Here is a 26,316-nt window from a genome sequence, read left to right on the forward strand (position 1 = left end):
CCCTGTTGTTATGATTGGGAGTTTTTAATTCGCTTTCGCATGCGTTTAATCATTAGTAATTCGATTGGGTCGGCGATGCATCCTGGGACGTCGCATTTATAACGACCTTGGTGGGATGTTAGTGCGCTCGAGGGTCGGGGCGTGACAGGGAAAATGGCGCGGTGGTTAGCGGGGCGGTGGCGTGGTGGCGCGGTGGTGGAAATGGTGATGGCGATGGTGACGGCATGGTGAATTCCGAACTTTCCGAAATTGACACTTCCCAACTTCTACCGATAAACGGGTCTTGTCAGCACCATCTATTCGCTCATCTTTGCCCGCTAACGAACCAACGAAATTTTAGGATGTTACAACAAGTGCCATAACTTCGTACGACGCTCACTTGAATGTCATAATTTTTTTATTCGATTACTTTAGTGCCAAATCGGTGAAAAATCGTTTACTTGAGTGCCTATTCCGGCAAATTGTCTCACGTGGCATTTTAAATTAAATTTTTACCGCGACATGGCATTTTTAAAAGAAATTTAAGTCCAATTTGGAAAATCTTAGATTGACATGGAGAGAAAGGGCAAAAACGACATCATTTTGGCCCTTTCTTCCCCAAATTCATCTTAAAACGAAACCCTAATTTCTGGAACGGGGAATGCTTTGGCAATAAGCTTGAGCAATATAGAGGTTCGATCTTGAGATAAACCGCAGAGAGTTCAAGCTTACGAGATAGCAAAGTGGGTACTAGTCGAATCAGCTTCGGTGAGATTGAGATGATGATGAGTGAGACGGCGCGATGCAAGGAATTGCGCTTGATCTAGAGAAATCGCAAAGACATTGTTGGGTTAAGGACATGAATAGCCATGCTCTTCGCTGGAATCCTGCAAATCGCAGAAAAATAAGGTGATGGAGATGACACACTGGCTGCATTAGTGGAAAATCACCGGCATCCAGCCAATACCCCTTTTTTTTTTAAAAAAATTTTCCCTCAATTTTGCCGACTCATCTTGTTTCCAGTTCAGCCCCCTTTCTGATTTTTTTCGACAGCTCCCTCTCTCAATTCACGTTTTCCCCCCCTTTCTAAGCTCTTTGCCTGAACATCTCCTCCATAATATTTGCCAAGTTCACGGTTTTAGCTTGCAAAAAACCCCTCCACCGAATCTACTCATTCTTTTTTTAAACTTTTGATTCTCGTGTGTATTCTCTTCGTCAATTGTAAACTGATGTTGAATGACTAAGATCAGTTGCTCAACCATGGGGAAGGACAGAGAGAAACAGAGGATTAATCTCTTCCCCTTTTTCTTTTTTCTTTTTTCGGGTTTTTTTTTACATTTCTTTTATCCAAAGGGCCAAAACTACGTTGTTTCATCTAGTTTTTGCTGATTAGATAATTTCCAGCGAGCCATGTCAACCTATTTATAATAAATTAATGCCGCGTTGGATTTCTGGTGACACAAATCGCCGATGACACTCAAGTGAATGATTTTTAAAAAATTTAGTATTTTTTTTTTTTGGTAACCCGGGAACCCCCCGCACGGCCGACAGCCGAGGAGGTAAACCCGGGGTGACGCTAGCGCAGGACCCACCACCACGACGTCACACTTAAGAATCCCTAACGCCAGCGTAAAAAATTTAGTATTCAAGTGAACGATTTTTAAAAAAATTGACACTCAAATGATTAAAAAAAAGTTATAGCACTCAAGTGAGCGTCATACGAAAGTTATAGTACTTGTGCTGTTCTTATCCCCAGATTCTATGCATGTTCTTGAATGGTACGATGTAGACAACATGAAGAGATATCGATGGCTAATGCTGGCTGAGAGTTAATATATCTGTGTGAAGCAGATTTGTAATAGTAGAATATGATGTTTGGCTTATAAAAAAAAAGGAAAAGAAAAAAGAATATGATGTTTGAACTACTCATTAAAAGATTGGTATGGGGTGGTGAGATAATTGGACCTTAGTGCACGTGCCTGAACTGCTAATTAAAGATATTGCCAGAAAACATGTTGTGTTTTATTTTTATGATACGCAAGAACATTTTGTCCAGGGTCCGTTTATTTCGCGAGAAAATAATAATTTGAAAAATATTTTCCGAAAGATGATTGATTACATCTCTTAAAAAAATTACTCAATTAAAAATATTTTCACCATCGACAACGATTTATACCCAAACAATTTCATGAAAGATAAAAGTATGTTTCATTAATTCATTTTTACAAGCGATACAAGCAATCGTTTTTTCGAAAAAATATTTTCCAAATCATGAATTTTCCGTGAAGAAAAGAAATTCCATGACAATGTTCAAATCTGGCCTCTTTCTTGTCCTTTCCTTTGTCATGCGCCTGTAATTAATTGGCGGGTAAGAAATGCAACTCTAAGCTCTTGAAAAGAAAAAAAATACTATTTCAGGAAATGCATCTATGAGTGTGGCTAGGTGAAGATCGGAAGTGCCTCCAGTACAAAAAAAAAAATAAAGAGCAAAAATTTATGCATTAATGGAAACTTGCGAGCTCAAAAAACGAAAGATCGGAGTATGCTGGTTACCGCCAAGAAAGTCCAACATGATATCACCAACCATCGAGTATTCATCATGAAATCCATGAAAACCTGAAAATTCGTGATCAACACCACCTGCATGAAGGTCAAGAGCGTCCGGTTCGGTGAGATTTCCCAATTCATAGCGTCACCACCGCGCGATATGGGGCATGCTTGCAACTTCGTCGGCGAAGCAATTGCCTTTTTTTTTTCTCCCTCGATTTTTTTTTTGTTTATCCTCCTTTTCGTTTTTAAATTTTTTTATAATTTATCTTTGTCAAATTCAAATTTTTTTTCTGGTGGGCGCCACATCTCGATTACTTGCCTTACAAAATTAAAAAAGAAGAAAGCAATATCAACATTTTCCGTCAATCAAATTGGAGGGATTTTTTTCCTTGCCCTAAATTGGACGGATTTAACCGAAAACTAAATTGAACAATTTGAACAATTTTAAACTCAATTACATTATTTAAAAATTTTAGAACTTCTTGTACTTTAATGGTAAGTTTTAGAATTTTCATTGTAGTTTTTCCGAAAAATGAAAGAATTCCAAGGTGGGGGACACGTCAGTCGGCACCCCTAGTCAGAACACAAGATCGGCCTAAACCCTAAACCCTCGCCCCCGCCACCGACTTGCAACATTCCAAATTCAAATCTTCTAGCCAACGCCTTCTTCTCCGTGCAATCTCTCCCATCCGTGGTAAGCGATGGGGATATTCGAACCGTACAGAGCAGTCAGGTATATAACCGCCGGCGTCCCCTTCTCCGTCCAGCGCCTCGGCACCGAGACCGTCATCGCCATCGGAGTCGGCAAGGCCGTCCGAGTGTCCAATGTAAGACGCCGCCCTTGGTACGATGTTTCGCAGTTCATGTTTTGGATTGGGGTGTCGCCCGTTGATTTGATTCGTCGTCCCCCTTTTCCCGTCTTCTTTCTGTTTTGATGCTTGCACTGCGCGAAGCTGAGCTTAGTCCTTGTGGGTGAGTATCTCTTCCTTTAATTATCGTCGGGTGACTCAGTGTGATAATGGGTCTTTCGGACCAAGTGCGCGCACGCGCTTGGGTTGACCTCTCTGCCTCTCAGTTTGAATTCATATCTTTTGTGTTGCGAAAGCTCTGTCTTGTTGCCCTTGGGTCTAGTACTTTGGGAAATGGCGTATGCATGGCAATTCCTGAGCTACTTCAATGTCTCTTTACACTTCTGATTGGGGGGTTTTCGAGTTGTTTTTATGTTGGTATTCACAATCTCTTTCGTTTTGAAGGAAAAGCTAATTAGCAGTGCCCGTTTGGGAAGTATAACTGCTCTTGTGTTGAATTTTTTGTAATGACAATTTCATCGGCTATAATGTGCTTGATCATGCTATGTGATCGCGTTTCTTCCACTTTAAATAAATGGGGAATTCCTTTATTTCTCGTTGCTTTTCATTTTCTGGCAGTTTCTTTAGTCAAGTAACGATTAGATGAACATTTTTTTTTATGTAGGTCCCCATTTATGGTTGTGATTGATTGAGAGAGAAATGATTTAGTCACTGCCACTTGTTTTTTGTCCTCAGCTTCTGAAAAGAACTCCTTTCAGAAGTTTCAGTTTGTGACTTTTCATGCATCATGTCTTTATAGTGTTCTTTCTTTTGTAAGCTCTTTTGAAAAGTGGCTATTTTTTGTTGCACTTGCTTGTGCTATATTGTCTTAGGAAAACCTTGGGTCCCCTGAGGAAACAAAATCTAAGAATCTTAATCCAACGTGTATTCGCCACACTTTTGAGGTTTGAAAGAGGAAGAAATTACAATATGGCAAGCAAAAACTAATAGTCTACAGCACAAGCAACAATTTCCTCAAATGTCCGATTCTTCCATTCTCATTTCTCTCTCTATCATCAGTGTAACTGCTTTAAACATGTAAAACATACATATTCTGCAAGGGACGATATTGGGTCTAAACCTTCACCTTCTCCCTGATTTTTCTGTATCTTAAAGGTACTCTTGTACGATGAACCAACAGCTCGGCTTGATCCTATTGCATCCACTGTGGTTGAAGATCTTATCCGATCTGTGCATTTGAAAGGTGAAGATGCACTTGGAAAGCCTGGGAAGATAACGTCATGTGTGATTGTCTCTCATCAGCACAGCACCATCCAAAGAGCTGTCGACAGGTTCTACTTTACTGTTCCCATCGCTCCAGTGTTTTCTTTGTCATTTTTCGTTTTGCTCAAGAGTATATGAATAAGAGTAAATTAACATGTTCAGGGTGATATTTCTTTCTGAGGGAAAGATAGTCTGGGAAGGAATGACTCATGAGTTTATGTCGTCGGCAAATCCGATTGTCCGGGAGGTAATTATCATAGCTCCCCTTTCCAACCTTTTCGTTTCACTCATTTACTTTTTTCAATATCGTATATGGATCTCACTCCATTTAAACTTCTTTACAACATGGGTGCTTTCGTGATATACCTAGTAATCTGAAAGTTTAATGTGAAAATGCGAGATTAGTATTTCTTTCAATTGGTACTTTACATATAAACTGTTCCACAGAGGAGTGACTTTTAGAGGGTTTGTTTACACAACCAGGCAACACTCGAATGACATAGGCAAGACATTTGAGTTGTCCCTGGTTTGGTTATTGTAGTCTCAGTTTCCTTTTCCTTATGAATGATTATTTCATTTAAATCTTCCTAAAGATGGTTTTTGCCCTTTCTTTCTTCGATGTGAACAGTTTGCTTCAGGAAGCTAGGACGGTCCAATTGAATACTAGTGCTTGATGTATACGAAAAGTAGTCATGGTGTCAAGATTTTCTAAAGAGGCGGGTCAAGTGGATCGCAGACTGGCTGTGGTTGGGCCACCTGACGTGCTTGCATGTGCAACACGGTTAACTTACATTGTAGGGGTTAACAGAAGTTGCATTGCATTGTGCACATGACCAAGATGGGCTGATAAAAGTTATACCTTCACCACAGGGCATCAGGTTGGTTGTTTGTATGATAATTCGATTTCTAATAGCAGAATCGAGATCATCGTATTGAATATTTATTTCGAATGTTTTGGTTATTAAGATTTGACTCCAGAAGTAGCATTTTTGGACTGAACCAAGTATACTGTATTGAATTTTTTCTGTACCATGTCAAATGAGAAGCAACTCTCAAGAGAACTGGTTCAACAAAAAGCAAAAAGCAACTCTCAAGAGAAGTGATGGTTACTTTCTCTCGAAGTCCCCATCTCGTGAAATACATGCTTGAAGGTGCGTGAGTGCAATCTAATGCTGCTTTTGTCCAATGAAAATATTTTGGTTAACTCATTTTCCAAAAGCGATATAAAAGATCGAGGTAGGAAAGTCTTTCCTAAATTATTGATTTTCCTTGAAATTAATGCACCCTAAATGAGCTTCAAATCATTATTAAAACTCTCAAATTGATACTTTTATCATACATTTATCTGAAGTATGTTTTGTTAGACAAAAATACCTAATCTGGTGGTCCATAACAAATTTTATATCAAATTAATTTTTGTCTAGAAAAAACTCAAATTGGTATCCATGATCTAAATCTCCCCTTCGATAAAATGCATACTTGTCAACAAACATGGATTTTTTGTCGGATTTGTCATTTTTTATGTCAGATCCGTCTTATAATCATCTGTTATGCGTGTTGACACCTATGCATTTTAATGGTATATTGGATGAAATGCCAATGGAGGGTAGATTTGGATTAGAGGTACCAATTTGGCTTTTTTTGCGAAACGAAAATTAATTTGGAAAAAGTGTTATGGGAGTACTGGTTTGGAATTATTGTGAAACAAAAATTAATTTGGAGTAAATGTGTCATGGGGTATCAATTAGGGATTTTTTTTATGGTAATAACCCTAAACAAAAGATTTGCTCAATTGCAAATGATTTGTTTATTTGTTGTTGGGAAAATTCCAAATAAGGGCAAGAAGTGGACATTGTATTAAATAAGGGTCTGAAATAGTTATAACAGTTTCAAATAAGGGCCTAACCCTGCCAACTCGCCGGCCGGCCAAATTTTCCAATCGGTCAAGGGCCTTTTCGTCCAAAAAATAATTTTAACATAAATTTTAGTTAAATTAGATTACAAATTAAAAAAAAAAAAAGAAAAAACAAGCGGGAGGGCTGGGCTAGCAGCCCTCCCGCCTATGGCTACCGACCCATCGTCGGTGGGGCGGCAGCGATGGCTAGTGGGAGGGGCGGCGACCCTTGCCCAAACCGAGGTAAGGGCCCCGGTCTGGGGGAGGCCCTCGCTAAGGCAACGGTGACCCCCCCGACCATCGCCACCGCCCCATTGGTGATGGGGCGATAGCCACAGGCGGGAGGTTGGTTGCTAGCCCTCCCACTTATTTTTTTCATTTTCTTTTTTTGACTTTAGATTTTTTTTCTTTTTTGAATTTTGTTTATGGAAAGAAAAAAACAGAAAAGGAAAAAAAAATAAAAATAAAAAAAATTAAAAGACGAAAATGCCCTTGACCCCAATGAAGTCTGGCCTTTTTTTTAGACTAACATGACCACTTCATACCCTTATTTAAAACAAGATTCACTTCAAGCCATTATTTGAAAAAATGAGATACTTCAGGCTTTTATTTGAAACAATGTTCAATTTAGTCCCTTATTTGAAAAAATAAAGATATTTCAGACCCTTGTTTGGAATTTTTACTTCGTTGTTTGAAGGGATTTGGAACTATGACAGCATATTAGGACCCGCATCTTTTTCGTCTAATTGATGGCAATCATCGCAAGGGCGGTTGTCTCTATTGTGGTCATTGCTTGAAACTAAGCCGCGCTGGCCCTTCTGCTCTCCTCTACTGGCTGTGCCCGGCTGGCCACAAAAATGGATCGGGCCGGTTTGGCAGCCAAACTTAACTTAGACCATCAAGAGAGATCTCGGGTGACGACTGCGATGATGGTGGCCGGAGAGGCATGACCACCGCGAAGTGGAGAAACGTCTGGAGATCTAGTTTTCACGGTCGACTTTTTCTTCTTTTTCCTCTGCTTTTTTTGTATCCTATTTGGCAGGCATAAAGTCATCTGTTCCCTGGTACTCGTAGAAGTGCGCCATCAAATGTCGGATAAAAGCACGTTCTATGCTATTGGGTCCCTTATTCAGCTAAGCCCTTCTAGATATCTCTTTTTGGCATGTCTTGGGCCTTTATATTCACAATCACTCCTGTCCCTCAAGCCTGTTAGTTTGGTCTCACTATTAACTTTGGGTCTTTGTGCCTAAGTTCATCATCATTAGAAAAAGAAGAAGAAGATTATGACTAGGTTGTCCTTGAGTTTTTTTTTTCGTGTTTGATGTCATCTATAAACTTTTTCTCTTTTTTGCTCAATCCAGTTCTTGCACTTTTAAAAATCCACTTAACGTAGTCTTTCCGTTAAAAAAATCTAACACCATTAGCTAACATGACCATAATTTCAGTTAACTTGATGTTAGATTTGCTATGCAGGTATTTACATGGCTTACATATGGCTTCTCTCTCTCTCTCTCTGTGTGTGTGTGTTTTGGTCCAAAAGGAAACGAAAAAGAGATTTGATGTAGTAGAATGAATCCATATCATTATTTTGCCTCAGTAAACGCCAATGTGACAGTCCATGTCATAAATGGTCTCTCTCTCTCTCTCTCTCTCTATAGGAAAGGAAAAAGAGTTTTACCGACTTGAAAAAATGATGTGACGATTCAAGTTATTGTTTTGCCCCATTAAACGCTGACTCGGTGGTCCACGTTTAAAAAAATGTATGACATGAGAATGCATAATAGGACTCCATTGAGCGGATTTTTAAAAAATTAGGGATCATCTATATCGGGGAAAATTGTCCAAAAAGTTCCAAACTAATTGTACGATCGTTAATTCGGTCATAAAATTTTTAATTTGATCAATTTAGTTATGAACATTTTGACGATTTTTCAATATAATTCATCTATCCAATTTAAGTAGGAAGTCGTTGATATGGCAGTCTAGTTAGCGTTAGTCGTCCTAAGTGGCGCAGTCAGCGACTGACGTGCACGATTTGAAATGAAATGGTGTCGTTTTACAATTTTTTAAAAATAAATTTTCTGTTTTTTACTTTTCATTTCTTTCTTTGTTTTCTCTTTTTCCTATTCTTTCCTTCTATTGTTTCCTTCCACCGATCGACGGCCACAGCGATGGCTTGTAAACCCTCGCCCATATCTAGAGGGCCGCCCGTGATGCGCTCGTTGGCTCTTTCCAAGAAGATGAACAGTGAAGAAAAGGAAAAAAAGAAAATCAGAAAAAAAAAACCAATTTTTTTTTATAAAATTTCTCAAAACAGTGTCGTTTTGAGTGGAATCAAGCACGATAGATTGCTGGCTGTGTTACATATGATAGATGATGCTAACTGGACCACTACATCGGCAATTTTTGGGGGAAAATTACCAAAAAAGTCCTAAACCTTTTGCAGTTGTGCCAATTCAGTCCTAAACCTTTTTTTTGACCAATTCAGTCCTAAACCTTTTGCAAACCAGCCAATTCAGTCCTTTTGGCCGGCTGGCGCTGACGTGGCGCCAGTCGGTGTCCATGTGGTGATATTTTAATATTTTTTTATTATTTTCGAATTTTTTTCCCTTTTCCTTCTCCCCCTGGCCTGTCCGGCCAGGGGGAGGCTTGCCGGCGAGCTCTGCCTCGCTAGATCTTAGCGAGGCGGAGCTCGCCCAGGCATGGCGAGCTCCGCCTTGCCGCCGCTGGGCGAGCCTCGCCCGGCCATGGCGAGGCTCGCCCGCCATGGCGAGGCTCGCCCGGCGGCGAGGTGGAGCTCGCCCGGCTCCGGCGAGGCGAAGCTCGCCCGGCGGCGAGGCGGAGCTCGCCCGGCCATGGCGAGCTCCGCCCGCCGGAGCCGGGCGAGCTCGCCCAACGGCGGCGAGGGCCCGCTCGCCTCGCCGGAGCCGGGCCCTCGCCGACGAGCCTCCCCCCTGGTCGGACAGCCAGGGGGGAGAAGGAAAAAGAAAAAAAAATAATAAAATAATAAAATATTGCCATGTGGACGCCGGCTGGCACCACGTCAGCCGGCCGGCGGCCATGTCAGCGTCGGCCGGCCAAAAGGACTGAATTGGCTGGTTTGCAAAAGGTTTAGGACTGAATTGGCAAAAAAAAAGGTTTAGGACTGAATTAGCACAACTGCAAAAGGTTTAGGACTTTTTTGGTAATTTTTCCCAATTTTTGGCCTAATTTGGCTGGATGAATTACGTTGAAAAATTATCAAAAGGTTTAAAACTACATTGGCCAAATTAAAAGTTGAGGAATTGAATTTACGAGCGCATAATAGGTTTAGGACTTTTTGGATAATTTTGCCATCAATATCATTACCCAAAAAAAAATTCCAAACTATATAATTGTTAAAAATAATCTGGGGTGTGACACAATGAGATGTGTAATAGGACTTGATAATTGACAAGCTATTACAAAAATATGAATTGACCGATGGAAAATGAATGCTATTACAATGTGTTATTACCTCGAGTTTTGTCAAATTTCCCCAACAGTCATGAACCATGATATCTAAAAGCAAGTGGACTACCAAAATAAGAATCAATAGCGGACACTTGGACATAGGTTCATCAAACTCTTGAGGGCGAATTTATTTTGCTACAACCGGAACAAACTGTGAAATGACAATATTATATAAGTTACGACTTGTTAAAAGCTATTATGAAAGATTTCAATGACTTATGATAAAATGATTGCAATTACCATGTGTTACGACTTGAAAAACCATAAGAGATTTCAAATTTATCCAACTCTCATGAACCATGATTAGTTCAAATCAATTAGATGGAAAAAAGTAGGAACTGCCGAACTAAAGCTTAGACATGGTCGACCGATCTATGAGATAAAATGCATTACTTTACGACAAAGCTAAATCATGACATGACAAAATTAGATGCATTAGGACTTATTACGTATTGTTCATTGAAGAACTAATACCGAAATTTTTATTGGCTTACGACAATCGTAAGGTGTTACAGTACCAAATACAATGAGAGCATTTCGAGTGTTCGCAACCGTCGTAGGCCACGATAATGCAGATGCAGGTGATCGGCCAAAATAGGAATAGGCAATCGATATTCGATAATGGTGCAAAACTTCTAGATGCACAACTACCGGCTACATCTAATTCTTGGAAAAGCAATCACAACATATTTCATCGATTACCGTTGCAATGACTATAATTACAACGAGTTACAGCCTAAAAAACAACGAGAATATTATCGAATTCCCCCAGCTCTCGTGAACCATGACGAGCTCAAATCAATATGGTGGAAAAACAGTAGAAAACCGTCGATCAATACTTAGATGTCAATTATTTGATCTCAAATAGACAAAAGTAAATCGTGGCACTTACAAAATAAAATAATACGACGTGTTCATAAAAAAGGTATTACGAAAAATTTTCACTGCCACATAACAAAATAAATCCAATAATGACGTGTTACGTCCTCAGATACCGTACAAATATCTTCTCCAGTTATCACGAGCCATGATAATTCCAAAGCAAGAGGATCACGTTAAGGCATTGCGACCTTGATCCCCAATGACTAATTTTTGGATTTGGGCAATATTCTTGAACCCCAGCAAACCATAGAACCAACCCAAATCCTTATTGGTTTTTTTGTTAATCTATTTTACGTTTTCTTTATTTCTTGAAAACTCTATAATATAAAATTTTCGGCCTAATATACTAAAAAATCTCAAATTTTAGCTTTTATCCCAATTTAACCTTTTTGTTTCATAAAAAACCTTAATCTTTAAGTCTAGTCCCAGTTATACCGTAAACTTTTTTTGTCTCATAAAAAACCCTCAACTTTAGGTCATGTCTCAATCTACCCTACACTTTTTTTTATCCTATGAAAACCCAAATTTAGGTCTTGTCCCAATTTTACCCTAAAATTTTTACAATCTCATAAAAAATCACAAATTTTTACTTGAATCACAAATCTGCCCCCATTAACCCTCTGTCTAAAATTTCTCGTTTACAACCAAGACATGGAAAACTCTAAAGCACGAGCTGTTCGAGTGTCTCGAGCGCGAGCTCTCCAATCGCGGGAGATGGAACATTCCAAAGCAAGAGAGATCGACGAGTGCAAAATTATTGAAGGCGATTTTGACGGAGGGTTAATGGAGAACATATTTGGGACTCAAGTAGAAGTTAGTGATCTTTTATGAGACAAAAAAAAGTGAAATCGAAACTAGACCTAAAGCTTGGATTTTTTACAAGACATAAAAAAATTTAGGATAGAATTGAGATTTGACCTAAAATAGGGGTTTTTCATGGGATAAAAAAAGTTTAGGACAAAATTAGGACATGACTTAAAGTTGGAAATTTTTTATAAGACAAAAGGTAGAATTTTGGTTTTAAATAACTAATTACTTAAAACCGAAGGTCCAAGGAAAGAATAAAAAAAGGTGAAAAGAAAAAAAAGCGTCCAAAGCGAATAAAAAAAGGAAGGAAAGGCACATTACTGAATAACAAAGCGTACAAGAAAAGAAAAGTCCCATCGTACGGTCTCCACACATGCCAAGGAAAAAATTGTGCGGCCTCCTAGGCCCAGCCTATTGGCAGAGCAAAGAACCGGTCAGGATGGCCGAATATAATTTTAGTATCAGTTTATTTTACGAAAAATAATTATTTAAAAATATTTTTTTAAAAAATAATTATTTATATCGTTTGAAATAATTAATTAATAAAAAATATTTTATTATCGATAATGATTTACATCTAAATATTCTCGCTGACAGTGAAATTTTTTTTTCAATCGTTCATTTTCATAAACGATCATGTTTAGAAAAATGTTTTTGAAATCATTCATTTTTCCAGAAAGAAACACATTATATATGACTTATTTTATTTCTTTTCTAAGAGGCAACCAATTTTACTTGACAAAAAACAAATCAAATCGATTATCTTCGAGGCCCTTCAAATGGAAGGAGAATATTGTGGAAATTGAACCATCTTTCATAGCACGATTCCTCGTTTGCATTGCCTTTTCCATCTTCTTTTTTCTTTCATTCGTTATTTCTTTTTTACTTGTAATTGACTTGAAACTCATTACACGAGTACTTAATTATATCATTATCTCATAAAAAAAAAAGTACCGAAAGATAATGCTGAAAAACTTCGACAACAATAGCAGCGATAAAGCTAATGAAACAATGAGAATAAAATCGAAACTCGCCATATAATCACTGGTCATTAACTTTTTTTCTTCTTTTGCATTTAAAAGAGTGGATGAAATCATTTTTTCGACAATAACCGATTGTCGAGAGATCTATGCTAATATCGTATTATATTAGATAATGCGAATCACAAGACTGAAACAAAATACATCCTGATGAATTTTGCAAAATAGAAATTTGCATAAATTTGCATTAATAAGAGTTAGAATTAGAATAGAAAGAGAGGTCTTGTCGGAAATAGCTAGACAATAAGGATGCATATGATAACATTTCTGTCCCGGGAATAATTTTTTTGTAAGAAATTGTTATTTATGTTCAGAAATTATTTTTCTATTTCTATTCTCTTGACGAGTTTCTGAGTAGAAGAGCATGTTTGATAATTGCACAAAATTTCTATTATCGAAATAGAAAAAAAGAACATAAATACGTTTGGTACGACTCTAAAAATTTATATTCCTAATTTTTTCATTTAATTATAAAAATATCAGTGGAGACTTAACAATTTATGTTTGGATAAAATTGGACTAGAAATAGAATCAGAATATATTATGATATAGAGTTTCAGGACCTTAGTATAATTATAAGGAAAATTACTTCTTATAGATAAAGCAAATACTAGATGGAGGTCGAGGAAATTGCAATTTAGGGTTTTAAGGTTTTGGGTTTTAGGGTTTTGGGTTTTGGGCTTTGGGATTTCGATTTTAGGATTTAGAGTTTAAGAGTTTTGGGTTTGGGGTTGGGGGTTTTAGGTTTGGGGTTTAGGATTTGGGTTTTATGGTTTCGGGTTTATGAAATTGTTTATCAAAAATGACATTGTTTCTCTTTTTGTTCGTAGGAACAAAAAAGTAGATTTTAATTTACTTCTTATTTCTGTTTCAAATATATTACCTAGCCACTGATGTTTTGAGAAATAGAAAAATTAATTGACATACACAAATAAACTTCTATTCTTTTTCTGTTCCAGGAAACAAAAGAACAAATAAATAGAGAAATATAAATGTTATCAAACATGCCCTAATTGCACACTTTTTCTATTGGCACACGACTCCATCACTCAATTGAATTGCCTCGGTCACCGATGATTATGATTTCTTCATCACGTCACATCGTGCCAATAAGAAAAAGATTAATTGCATTGAAAAGAAATCATATCACCATACTCAATTAGATTCACCATGGATAACGAAATTTAAGGCAATGGCTCACATGCTAATGAAGATATTATTTGTACTACACCACATCAAATAATCAATGTGAGATTTTTCTAAAACTACTTACGCGTACGCCGAACAATGACGTTATCCTTATCAAAAATAGGAAGATGTGTCTACATAGATCATAATTTTTTTACGTTTTACTTAAATCCAAATTTTGTGATAGATGAACTTTAACTTTTTCTTTCTCCATGACACCCTAAACTTTTATATATAAATTCGATACGTTGATTCACGTGTAATTAAATAATATTTTTAATTTTGACAGGTTTACTTTTGTTGCAAAAGCACAAAGAATAACTTTTTGCTGGGTCCATGACTTTGGGACAACAAAATTTTGTCCATTGGTGCATCGGTCCCGCATTAAATTTTATAAAAAACTTTTTGTCATCCAAGAAAAAATCTTGGCAGAAGTAACATCTCATAGAAGGTTTCTATCCCATAAAATGGGCCTACTTCCCTAAAAAATTTTAACTTTAGGTTGAGTCTCAATTCCATTCTGAACTTTTTTTGTTTCAGAAAAAACTCCAAACTTTATGTCTAGTCCCAAATCTGGCCCGAAATTTTTTTTGTCTCAGAAAAAACCTCAAACTTTAAGTTCAGTCCTAAATCTACCCCGAATTTTGTTTTGTATTAAAAAAATCACCAAAATTCAATTTATTTTCAAAAATATAACCTGTCCAAACTTGACGTGGCACTTCCACGTCGATAACAAATCCACATCAACAAAGTAATGAGGTTTTTTTTAGACAAAAAAAAGTTTGGAGCAAATTTGGATTGAACCTAAAAATTAGGTTTTTTTTAAATTAAAATTTTTTTGGGTGGATTTGTTATCATCCCTAACTTTCATATTCTAGAATGGTTTTATTTTAGAGAATTTCAACAATTTTTAATTGGTTTGATTTGTTATCGAGGTGGAAATGCGACGTCGGTCTGTACCTATCGCCCTATTACTTTGCTGATGTGCGTTTATTATGACGTGGAAGGGCCACGTCAAGTTGTGACTGGATTATGGGGTTTATTTTTTTAAATAAATTAAAATTCTCTGATTTTTTTTTACATAAAACAAAATTCGGGGCATATTTAGGACTGAACGTAAAGTTTGGGGTTTTTTCTGAGACAAAAAAAAGTTTATGGCAGATTTGGAACTGGACCTAAAGTTTGAAATTTTTTTTTAGATAAAAAAAATTTGGGGTAGATTTGGAACTTGACATAAAGTTTGGGGTTTTTTAGGTAATTCACCCCTATAAAATGGGACCAAGACTCTCATCATTTCCTTCACCTATCAAACTCAACCATAGAACAAGAAAATTTCGAGAGGCTGCAAACAATGGATGTGGATTTTGACCTGACTATTGCCCGCCGTGAAGCCCAACCCAAACCCCTTTCCATCCTCAAGGCGCCGCCGATCGCCGCCTCCTACAACGACAGGATCCGCCCTCTGCTTGATGCGGTCGACAAGCTCCGAAACCTCCAGGTCATGCAGGAGGGCATCCAACTCCCCACCATTGTCGTTGTCGGCGACCAGTCCTCCGGCAAGTCGAGCGTCCTCGAGTCTCTCGCTGGCATCAGCCTGCCGCGGGGGCAGGGCATCTGCACGCGCGTCCCCCTTATCATGCGCCTCCGAGACCGGCGTCAAGACGAAATCCCCAAGCTCCACCTCGAGTTCAACGGCAAGATCATGGATGTCGATGATGAGGACGACATCTCCGACGCCATAGTCACCGCGACAGTTGAGATCGCCGGCTCCGGCAAGGGCATATCGAATGCCCCACTGACTCTGGTCGTCAAGAAAGATGGCGTCCCGGACTTGACCATGGTCGACTTGCCTGGAATCACGAGAGTGCCCGTGCACGGCCAGCCCGAGAACATCTACGAGCAGATCTCGGCGATGATAATGGAGTACATAAGGCCTGAGGAGACCATCATCCTCAATGTCGTGTCCGCGACCGTCGACTTTTCCACTTGCGAGTCCATAAGGATGTCACAAGTAAGTATACTCTAGCCACACTCGTCTCCCATATCAATTAAAAACTCGAATGATTCATACAACTCTAGCAAATGAGTCGATACAATAATCTGTTTTTATGTTTTAGATGGTGGACAAGACTGGCAAGAGGACTCTGGCCGTTGTCACAAAGGCTGATAAAGCTCCGGAGGGCTTGTTGGAGAAGGTGGCGGCTGATGATGTCAATATAGGGCTCGGTTATGTGTGTGTGAGGAACAGGATTGGAGACGAGTCCTACGAAGAAGCGAGGCTCGAAGAGGCGAAGCTGTTTGACACGCATCCTCTGCTGTGCAAAATTGACAAGTCCATCGTTGGTGTGCCTGTCTTGGCACAAAAGCTGATGCAGATTCAAGCCAACATTATGGCCAAGTGTTTGCCAGATATCGTCAAAAAGATCAGTGGCAAGCTGAACGCCAAGGTCGCTGAGCTTAATAGGATGCCCAAGAATCTGTACTCAGTCGCAGAGGCCGTGACGGCCTTCATGCAGATCATGGGGTCGGCGAAGGAGTCGCTGGGGAAAGTCCTGCTGAAAGGCGAGTTCGACGAGTACCTGGACGAGAAGAAGATGCACTGCACGGCCAGGCTGGTGGAGATGCTAAACGAATACTACGCTGAGCTCCAAAACTGCCCCGAGAACGACCCACGGACTAACTTCTTGTCGGAGGAACTGAAGGTCTTGGAAGAGGCCAAAAGGATCCGGCTCCCAAACTTCATTGCTCACACCGCCTTTCTCACCCTTTTGCAGCGGAAGGTGAAGGCGGTATCGAGCAAGCCACTGAGTTTCGGGGTTCGTGCTTGGGACTACATTGAGGAGGTTGTAATTCGGGAGTTGATGCGACACTCAGAGAATTATCCTCAACTGCAGTATCGGACGAAAAGAGCAGCGTCCAATCTGATCAACAAGATGAGGGAGATGACGAGGAATAGGATGATGGAGATTGTTGAAATGGAGAAGCTCACTGACTACACTTGCAACCCTGAGTACCAGTTGGAGTGGAGCAAACTGATGACCCAGCAGTACCACTTTATGCAGGTGATCAACGACTATAAGTCCAACAACATGGTCCTCGAAGGGATCGGGCAGGTGGACGTGCGCCATCTGAGGAATGACAACCAGCTGGTTCAGGAGGCGTTCGATCTGAAGATGAGGATGACCGCATACTGGAAGATCGTGCTGAGGAGGTTCGTGGACTCGATGGCACTGCACCTGCCGTTCTGCGTGCACAACTTGGTGAACAGGGATATGGTGAAGGAGATTGTGGGCGAGCTGATGGGGCCCAATGGCGGCAGCGGCATCGAGAGGATGCTGGAGGAAGCGCCGTCAGCGGCAGCCAAGCGCGAGAACCTGAGCATGAGCATCAAGCTGTTGAGGGAGTCTGCGGAGGTGGTGGCCAAGATCATGGACCGGATTGCTACTGATGGTGACTACAGGGTTTAGTTAGTCTGTTCTTCTACTGGCCCTTAATTAAGCTTTTCCCATGTTGATGTGTTTCTCTTATGAGTGTGTTAATGTTGCTGTTCTAGTAATCAGCTTTTAATTGATGCTTGGACATCGCTTGATCAAAATTTGTGAGTTCAAATTTGTTGTGTTACGACTAAAATAAACTCCGGTACAACAAAATTAGATGTACGTCACGATTAGCTCATCAAAAAGTTTTGAGGAAATATTTCATCGACTTATGAAAGCATTTTTCGTAACCTCATTTTTTTTAGCAATATAAACGGATGAAAGGTTGGAAAATCTTTTGTAAACTACTGTTGGCACCTGAATTTTTATCCATTTTTTAAAAATTTACTTAAAAATCACAAAATTAGGATTAGAAACCTTGGCCATGCTTAGGAACCTATTCTTAAACAAAAAAATAATTTTTTTTAGATTTTTCTTGAATTTTTCCTTAATTTCTTTTGGCTAAAATGAGAAAAAAATAAGAGAAACACCAAATAAAGTCTAAAAATGTCCCAAAAATAGCCATTAGTCTTATTTAAATTCCAATTTCAGCTCTGAAGTTTCAATTTTATAAAATTTCAATTGGGGATATGTTTTTCCCAAAATTGGTTAATTTCGTATCCTAATTGTGCCAAAAACCCAATTAAGTCACTTTAGTCATTTTTGGGCTATGGTGTCTTCAGAAAAATTGATTCTGGGACCTTGAATTTCATATTGGTCAGTCTAATTTCACAATTTGACAAAGGAATTGAAAAACCCCCAAAATTAATTGAAAATTAGGGATTTTAAGACCCAAATTGGGGATTTCTTTCAATTTGAAATTTTTGATAAAAGCCCATACCTTTCCTAGGAGTAATTGATCATGGGAAATTCAATTTTGGCCTTGGAACAGCGTAATTGGATTATTTGGACCTTTAATTGAATAAAACCCCAATTAAACCGAATGCAAAATTAGAATTTTTGGGTCTAACGAGGATGAAAATTCAAATTGATTTCATATTTTGAGGCAAAATGTGTCAAGGATTCGAAATTTTGGGTTAGAATTGAAAATTTTGGACAAAACGAGGTCCAATTTGTAAAAAAAGACCAACTCGGGTTTGCTGGGCCGGTCGGATCCGAACTGACCCGACCCGGATTGGCCTTCTTCCTCACCCGGCTAGGAGCACACGGTAAATGAAGAGGAAAAAAAATCAGTTCAGCCCTGCCCCTTCACCGACCTAAAACTACCCATTCCGGCACGTGAAAAATGAAATGGACAGCTGGAGAATGTCCATCCTTATCCATTCTAACCGATCGACGAGTCGGTTAGAGATGAGAATTGCCTCGGGGAGGGGAAGAAAAGGGGCAGGAAAACTAGTTATCACACACAGAACCTGCTCGACCGAATGCCAGAGAGAGAGAGAGATAGAGAATAGAGAAAACTAAAGAGAGAAAGCGAGAGGGATAGGGTTGGAGGTCCCCAACCGAGTGTCCGGCGCCGCCCCTAACGGGAGGAGCGCCGGCGAATCGGTCATTGGCCGTGACTTCCCCTTCCCCGTGCAAGCAAACCGGCTGACTGGGAAGTCCTGAAAACGAGCTCCGATCAACCAACCGGCGACTTTCTCGGCGAAGAAGAAGTGTCGGTGGACCATCCCATAGCCACCGTCCCGTTCGAAAACTCAGTTTTGCTCCCCAGCGACGAAGGTATATATGCGTCACAGTCGTACATTAATTGTTTGATAAAATGCCAAAAATGACTTCCCGAGCTTATTCGTGTATGGTTTTTGGATTTGCTCGTTTCGATGATGCTTATTGGTTTCCCCTTTATGTTCCTAATCCATTTTTGGTTCGGTTTATGCATTTTGGATCGACGGTTTGGCATTTGCATTGAGTTGGACCATAAAAACCCCATCGCCGGAGCAATCAACCGTTACCGGAGTGTATTTCCATGGCCATTGGCCATACCAAGTCAGTCTATCTTGTCCATTTAAGCGTAAATGCATGTTATGATTCGCTAGAAATGGTTAGGATGCTTTTTTTGTTAATCTGAATGCTAGATATGTTAGATTAGCTTAGTTTTTAGGGAATGATTTCCATGTTAAGTAGTGAAGTTTGAGCTTTTGAATCAATGGCTTAAGGAGATTTAATGGCAATATAACAGGTATGGATGAGTAGAGGATCATTTGGAGAATGTTGATGGCCGGAAAGTCACCGAAGCGGCTGCCAAAGTGACGATGAGGATAAGATAGTATAGGTTCCAATGCCCACCATTTGTACGAGGAAATGCCACAAAGAAGAAGAGGGGAAACGGCGCCGTTTTGGCACCGTTCCCGCCGGAGAGCTGATCGACGCTGGCCAAGCCGACCCGACTTGATCGGACTGGGCTGAACCGGCTCGGTCCGGTTCGACCTGGAATAAAACATAATAATAAAACAATAGAAAATTCCTAAAAAATTAGAAAATTCTAAAAAAATTGGAAAATTCGTAAAAAAATTATAAAATCCAGAAGATTCATAAAATTAGGGAAATTTCAGAAAAATTAGAAAAATTTCAGAAAATCCATAAAAATTCAAAAAATTGAGAAAATTTTAAAAAAAATTCGAAAATTTATAAAAAAATCAGAAAAATTCTCAGAAAATCTAGAAAAATTCAGAAAACAAATAAAAATTTGAAAAATTTCGAAAATTTAGAAAAAAAATGCATAAAAAATTTCAGAAAATAAAAAGAAACAGATTTCGGAAAGATAAAAAATTTCAACAAGCTTTTTTCAAAAAAAAAATTTTAAATCAAAATTTTCAAAAATTCACATAATGGCTTAGAATACCTGTAACCACCCACTTTGAATAAAATTTAATTTTTTTTAGGTACTCAAGTGATATTTTTGAAGACTCTTGAGTTTAGGGATTAAAAGGGGTTTTAACCCCCAAAAGGGGTCTTCACCCCTAAAAAACCCTAAAATCCTAAAAAACAACACAATCCTTTGAATGAACAAGCCTTTAGGGATCCACTAGGATTTGGATGTTTTGATTGATTTTCATTTTTAGAGTCCATTTTAGGATTGCTTTGTTTGATTGAAATTGATTGTACATTTCCTTATTCATTGGTTGATTTCTCCCGATTAGAAAGGTTATAATTAGTGGATAGGCTTTGCGAACTCGTGTGACACATTTAAACACTCCGAATCGTTTTGGGTACCGAAAGTGCGTTAAGGATCTCGATATCAGGATCATTAGCGTAACTAAGTCCCCATACCCATGTAATCTCTAGTTCATAGAAATCGTGGTAGTTCTCCCAAATCTCGATTAGGTTTATAGTCGACCAATAAGGACTAGTGGCGATTCCAAAGCAAAATTTAGGCTAAATAGAAAATTAAATAAAAAAATACCCGCTGTGTCGTGAGGTATGGTTAGTGAGAGACTCTCGTTCGTTTATTAAATCACATTATCATTAGAAAAGAACGAAAATACCTCCTAGCACAATTGAGTAGGCCAAAGCGCGACGTGGCAACTGCTGATTTTTCACAAGACAAAACGGAAGTAAATGGATTTCAAAGGTGCGTTTGGTAACCATTTTGTTCTCGAAAATAATTTCTGCTCAGAAATGATTTTTTTTTTATTCTGTTCTCAGAAACAATTTATAAGCATTTGAAGGCATTTGGTAACGGCCCAAAATTTTCATTCCTAGAATAGAAAAAGAACAAAAGTGTGTTTGGTAACAATTTTTTTTTCTTTTTATTAATAATATTTTTAAATATTTTAATATTTCTTTCTTTTTCCTTTTCTTTTTTTCTTCTTCACTTTCTTGGCCATGGCCGGCCACTGACTTTTCTTTTTTTCTTCTTCTCTTTCTTGGCCATGGCCGGCCACTGACCACAAGCCAGGGTCGACGAGGGCGTCGCAGCCCTTGCCGGCCACAGGCGAAGGCGAGGGTCGCCCTCGCGGCCTAGGCGAGGGCCACCCTCACTGGATCCAGATCCGGCGAGGGCTGGACCCTTGCGGCCCTTGCCCAGGTCACGATGGTCTAGGCCTCGCCCTGGCCAGTCGCAAGTCGCCGGCCAAGAAAGAAGAAAAAAAAAATCTCTTCTATTTCTAATTCTTGTTCTCAAAATCAAAAATCAACTTTTTTTTTCATTATTGATTATGTTTCAAAACTGATTCTGGGAACAAATTTGTGCCCGGAAACAAAAAATTTATCAAACAAATTTCTGTTCTTCTTTTGTTCCCGGGAACAAAAAAATAAAATCAGTCACTATTTAGCAAGTGACCAAACACACTCCAAGTCTTCATCAAACAAAGGACTTGCTCTATTGCAAATGATTCATTTATTAGTTGTTTGAAGTGATTTTGGAACTGCAACAGTGTTGCACGACACTTGTCTTTTCCGCGTTGGTCGGTCTAATCAATTGTGACTATCATAGTGGTGGTCAACTCTATCATGGTCTTCGCCTTGTACTAAGCCACGCTGGCCCCCCTCCTCTCCACCACGGGTTGTGCTTGGCTCGGTACCGAAATGAGTAAGGCTAGCCCAGAAGCCAAATTTACCTATGACAATCTAGAGAGATCTCAATCGACCACAACGGCCGCCGCGAAGTGGAAAAAAATCATCCATTCCCTAGTATTCATACAAGTAGTTCGAGATTTTATTGGACTCATATAGACGTCTCTCTCTCTCCATTCCCTAGTATTCATACAAGTAGTTCGAGATTTTATTGGACTCATATAGATCTCTCTCTCTCTCTCTCTCTCTCTCTCTCTCTCTCTCTCTATCTCTCTCGTTATTTTGGCTCAAAAGAAAAGGAAAAAAGAGATTTGTCGATTTGGGAAAATGATGTGACAATTCAGATCGTTATGTTGCGCCGATGCGACAATCGACGCTAGAGAAATGCACATGACATGGCGAAACATTTAATAAAAGGACTGCATCGAGCGGGTTTCTGGGGACCATATTGAAATTGAAGAAAAGTTCAAGGATCGCCCTTGCCATTACCTCATCAAAAAGTACAAACTATGTACCATAATGTGAGAACTATCTATAGCTATCTATATAAAAATGTTGTAGCAAAAATGATTGTGCAAAAAATGAGGCCGATACATCCCTGCACAGAATGGTTGAGTAGACAATTATTGTCACAATTTTCTCCGTCGTATTGTAGATGGATAGAAAACATCGAAACTCTTGAAAACATTCATGCATCTTATCTTGTCCTAGTATGTCGCAATTTGGTGCATTTTGCCATAACTTAAAGGATAAAATCTCACGTTGGCTATGCAAGTAACAAGGACATGATAAGTTGTACCATAGTTCATTTAGCGATAGCGCTTTTCATTTAGTTATACCGATCTCTCCCTCTAACATACACTTCGATTCGAAACATCCTATGTCGTTGAAGTTAGGGGAGTTTTGAAATATTCATTTGTCATTAGGATAGTAAAACAAATGGTCATTGAACTTTGGTTCAATGTGCGATGTGATCCATGAACTGTGGCCCAATGTTCAATATCTTCCCTAGATTTTTAATTTGTTCAATGTGATCTCTCATCTATTGATAAATGTTCAATAGAATCCATAGACTATATGAAAATATTTAAAAATTCATGGATCACATTAAAACAATTAAAAATTTAAGGATGATATTGCAAACTAAGTCAAAGTTCAGGGATCATTTATGTTATTTTTCTTTTGTCATTCATTGTCGCAACATGTCGTACTTGACGTACACTTGCTTTACACGGAAGGACCCTTCGTGGGTCTAATACCATTAGTCTATCTTCGTGGTGTCATTGTTCCTTTTGCAGGGTTAGGCCATACCAGAAAACAAAGTCGATTTACATCAAATGCTCTCCAATTGCATATCATCATTCATCGCCGCCGGAATCGAGCCCTAGGAAACAGTCCGAGCTGCATCACGACAGCCGCCTTTGTCATTGTGGAAGCCACTCAGGCCTTCACCTCTAAAGTCGTTGATGGTGAAGTCGTTGGAGTGGCTTGTGATTCCACTAATACTCTCATGGTAAGTGCTGGTTATGCTGGGGACATTAAGGTCTGTAAATACGTCCAAACATATTTTGCTTCAATTACTAAATCTTTAAATTTTTGTTTCTTGCTTGCGTTTCACACGAAACAAGTCCAGCCAGTTATATATGACATCTTTGATTTACCAACTTGATCCTGACATATATGCAAGTGCTTCTTTGTGCAAATCTTAGTTTTCCCTTTTCAAAACGGACTTTACAGCTCATTGGATTTTGTTTAGGGTTTGTTGGTTTACACTTAAACAAGAGAGAGATGCAACACTGTCATTTCCTCTGAAACTCTAAAATGATTTTCTATGTTAGAATCTTGACCAGAAAAAAAAAAGCCTTACTACTTGTCCATGGAGCAGTTAATTCTTTAGCAAATTATCTAGTTTAAGTTTCCTTGTTGTAGCTTATGTAAAACGTGCAAGCTATGTTTTAATTTCATGCATATGATTTAGCTTCTCTACCTTTCTCCTGATCCTTTAGTAAGTGAAGATCTACCTGCGTGCATGTAGGAAGTGAGATCTATTGGCATGCATGTAGTAAGTGAATATCTTCTGACATGCATGCACACATGACTGGACAGCAAGGTTAAATTGGCTATAGTCTCTGAATATAATTGTCTGTTAATAAAATATAACGATGGTGGTTATGTTGAGTTTTTATGTCGCTGGTCTAGCAACTCCAGCTAATATATACTTTCTTTTCACATGCCTTCCATGATAATTAAAACGAATCATAACTAGGTTTCATGCTCGAGTCTTCATTGATGCCTATTATATATTCGTGGAGTGTGCTTGTTTTTGACTTATGACAAGACGATTGCAATTACGATGCGTTACGACATAAAAAATTATATGAGTACTTTTTAAATTTGTCCAGCTCCCATGAATCACATATTGACACCTAAATTTTAGCAATCCACTTACGCATTAATTGGATATAAAATTAAGGATCGACCCTGACCCCTAAACAAAAAGATTAATTTGCATATAGATATTAGGAGCATTTGCATTAGCAATTCGATAAGCTTATAAATTGCATTTTTCTATTATGACCGAAAAGGTCACATGAATTGCACAAGGAGCACTCAATTAAGAAAGATCAATTTCTTTGATTAAACTTGAGAAGCAATCAGGTTATTACATTGCCAAAATTTTTGGTCATATGGCAGCAAAAGGCAATCAGCATGATTCTCCTAGATTGGCGTATCTACTCCTGCAATACAAGGAAAATAATATAAAAAAGAAAATTAAGAGAACAAAGATGTGGGCATTTTTGGAGTGAGAGAGCACATTAGAAAATACACACCGAGAGAAATAGAGAATAGAGCGAGAGAGTCTCCGGCCGTGTCCCTCAAGGCCGTGTCTCCACCATGCCTTGCCGCCGCCGGTGTTGCACCGACGATTCCTGTTGGTGTCCATGGCTGCCTGACGACGACACCAACCCATGGCCGCGACCTTGCTCCTAGCTATCAAGCCCGACCAGCCGGGACCACGGTTTCTCCGTGCATCAACCGCCCGAGCAACTCCCGCGCCTCCGACGATCCACGATCTGCTGCTGCTGCTGCCGCTATACCGCGAACCAGCACGCCCCCAGGGTCGCCTGGACCACCGTCGCTGCCGTAGTGCAGATTTCCATCTAGTCCGACGGTGTCCTGAAGTGCTCTTCCGATAGTTCCAACAGCACCGGCGATCACCCAACGAGCTCTTGCGGCTTTGTTCGCACTCTCTTTTGCAGGCTTCGCCGAGGTCCAGCAAGGCCAATATCTCTCGACCAAGGTGAATAAGTCTAACTGGTGGATATATCTTTTGGGTGTTGTCCAGATTTGATAGTAACGTTGTGGGTTTTGTGATTTTATTTCATGCAAGCAGAAAGAATGGTGTTTGGGAAGAATAGATGAACAATATCAAGCTACTGCCGTGAGCCGAGCCACACCGCGCACCACCACCGGTCCCCTGCTTGCTCAACCACCGCGAGCCGCCTCACCCGCAATCTGAGCCTATTTCGATTTGGATTTCGCACCTTCAAATTAGGTAACAATCCCCGTCCAATTCGATTTGAATATTAAGTTAATATTACGGAAAACCCCAAATTGATACATTTATGACAAACCTCCGTTAACTTCCGTTAAATTTTACTGTTAAATTGCTTTGTTAAATAACAGTTGACGGATGTACCGCTTTTGGATTTTACCAATTTGGTTTTTCGTGGTATTAACCTTGAATATTTTACTGCTCAAATTTCGATTGATTGTTATCTAATTTGATATTAATTGAGATTTAGGCATTATCCAAGTAGGGATTTATTGACAAGGATTGATATAATTACTAATTTAATCATATCGGATCTTTTTTTTAATTATTTCAACTTAATTTGGGGTAACTGTGGTGCCCAAAGATTGTGATAATCTTTAATTGAATGGGATATTTTTTAGATTATCTCAATCTTTTATATAAAATTTTCGTGGATTGCGCTTGCGGATTAGGTAAGATACTATCTTTGATTTAGGTAATTACCATGTTTTAAAATATCAAAAATCCAAAAAAGATTACATTGCATATGATTAGATAAGGAATCTTCGTAATTAAATTAAAATGCATGTTTAGATATGATCTGTGTTAGATAACATCTTGAAAAAATAAAGAGAAAAAAAAACGGAGAAAAAAAAGAAAAAAATAAAATAAAATTCGGAATTTATTAAAAAAAAAGTGACTGAATTGGCAAGATCAAAAGATTTAGGACTACATTTGCACAATTAAAAAGTTTAAGACTTTTTTTACGCTTCTCCCACATGACTTTTGCATAAAAAAGAATTTTCCCATTGGTGCTTATAAAATACCAATTTAGAAACTTATTATAAGCAACTTCTCGTAGAAGTATTTCACCTCCAAAAGGAAACCATAACTTTCTCATCTTTTATTTCACCGATCAAACTCA

The 26,316-nt window shown here is 38.9% G+C and overlaps 2 protein-coding genes across 2 annotated transcripts; both read left to right on the plus strand.

The window, feature by feature from the left end:
* Positions 1-3,230: 3,230 nt before the first annotated feature.
* On the plus strand, positions 3,231-5,551 carry LOC130135273 (protein TRIGALACTOSYLDIACYLGLYCEROL 3, chloroplastic-like). Its single transcript, XM_056303977.1, has 4 exons — positions 3,231-3,356; positions 4,494-4,669; positions 4,764-4,848; positions 5,230-5,551. The coding sequence occupies exons 1-4, from the start codon at positions 3,231-3,233 to the stop codon at positions 5,245-5,247; spliced, it is 405 nt and encodes a 134-aa protein (XP_056159952.1). The 3' UTR covers positions 5,248-5,551.
* Positions 5,552-15,255: 9,704 nt separating this feature from the next.
* On the plus strand, positions 15,256-17,371 carry LOC115667786 (dynamin-related protein 4C-like). Its single transcript, XM_056303978.1, has 2 exons — positions 15,256-15,915; positions 16,022-17,371. The coding sequence occupies exons 1-2, from the start codon at positions 15,256-15,258 to the stop codon at positions 17,369-17,371; spliced, it is 2,010 nt and encodes a 669-aa protein (XP_056159953.1).
* The last annotated feature ends 8,945 nt before the right edge of the window (positions 17,372-26,316 follow it).

This window comes from Syzygium oleosum, unplaced genomic scaffold (genome assembly GCF_021117445.2).
Source record: "Syzygium oleosum isolate NSW1041296 unplaced genomic scaffold, Sole_v2.1 Sole_v2.30, whole genome shotgun sequence".
In the NCBI taxonomy this organism is placed as follows: Eukaryota; Viridiplantae; Streptophyta; class Magnoliopsida; order Myrtales; family Myrtaceae; genus Syzygium; species Syzygium oleosum.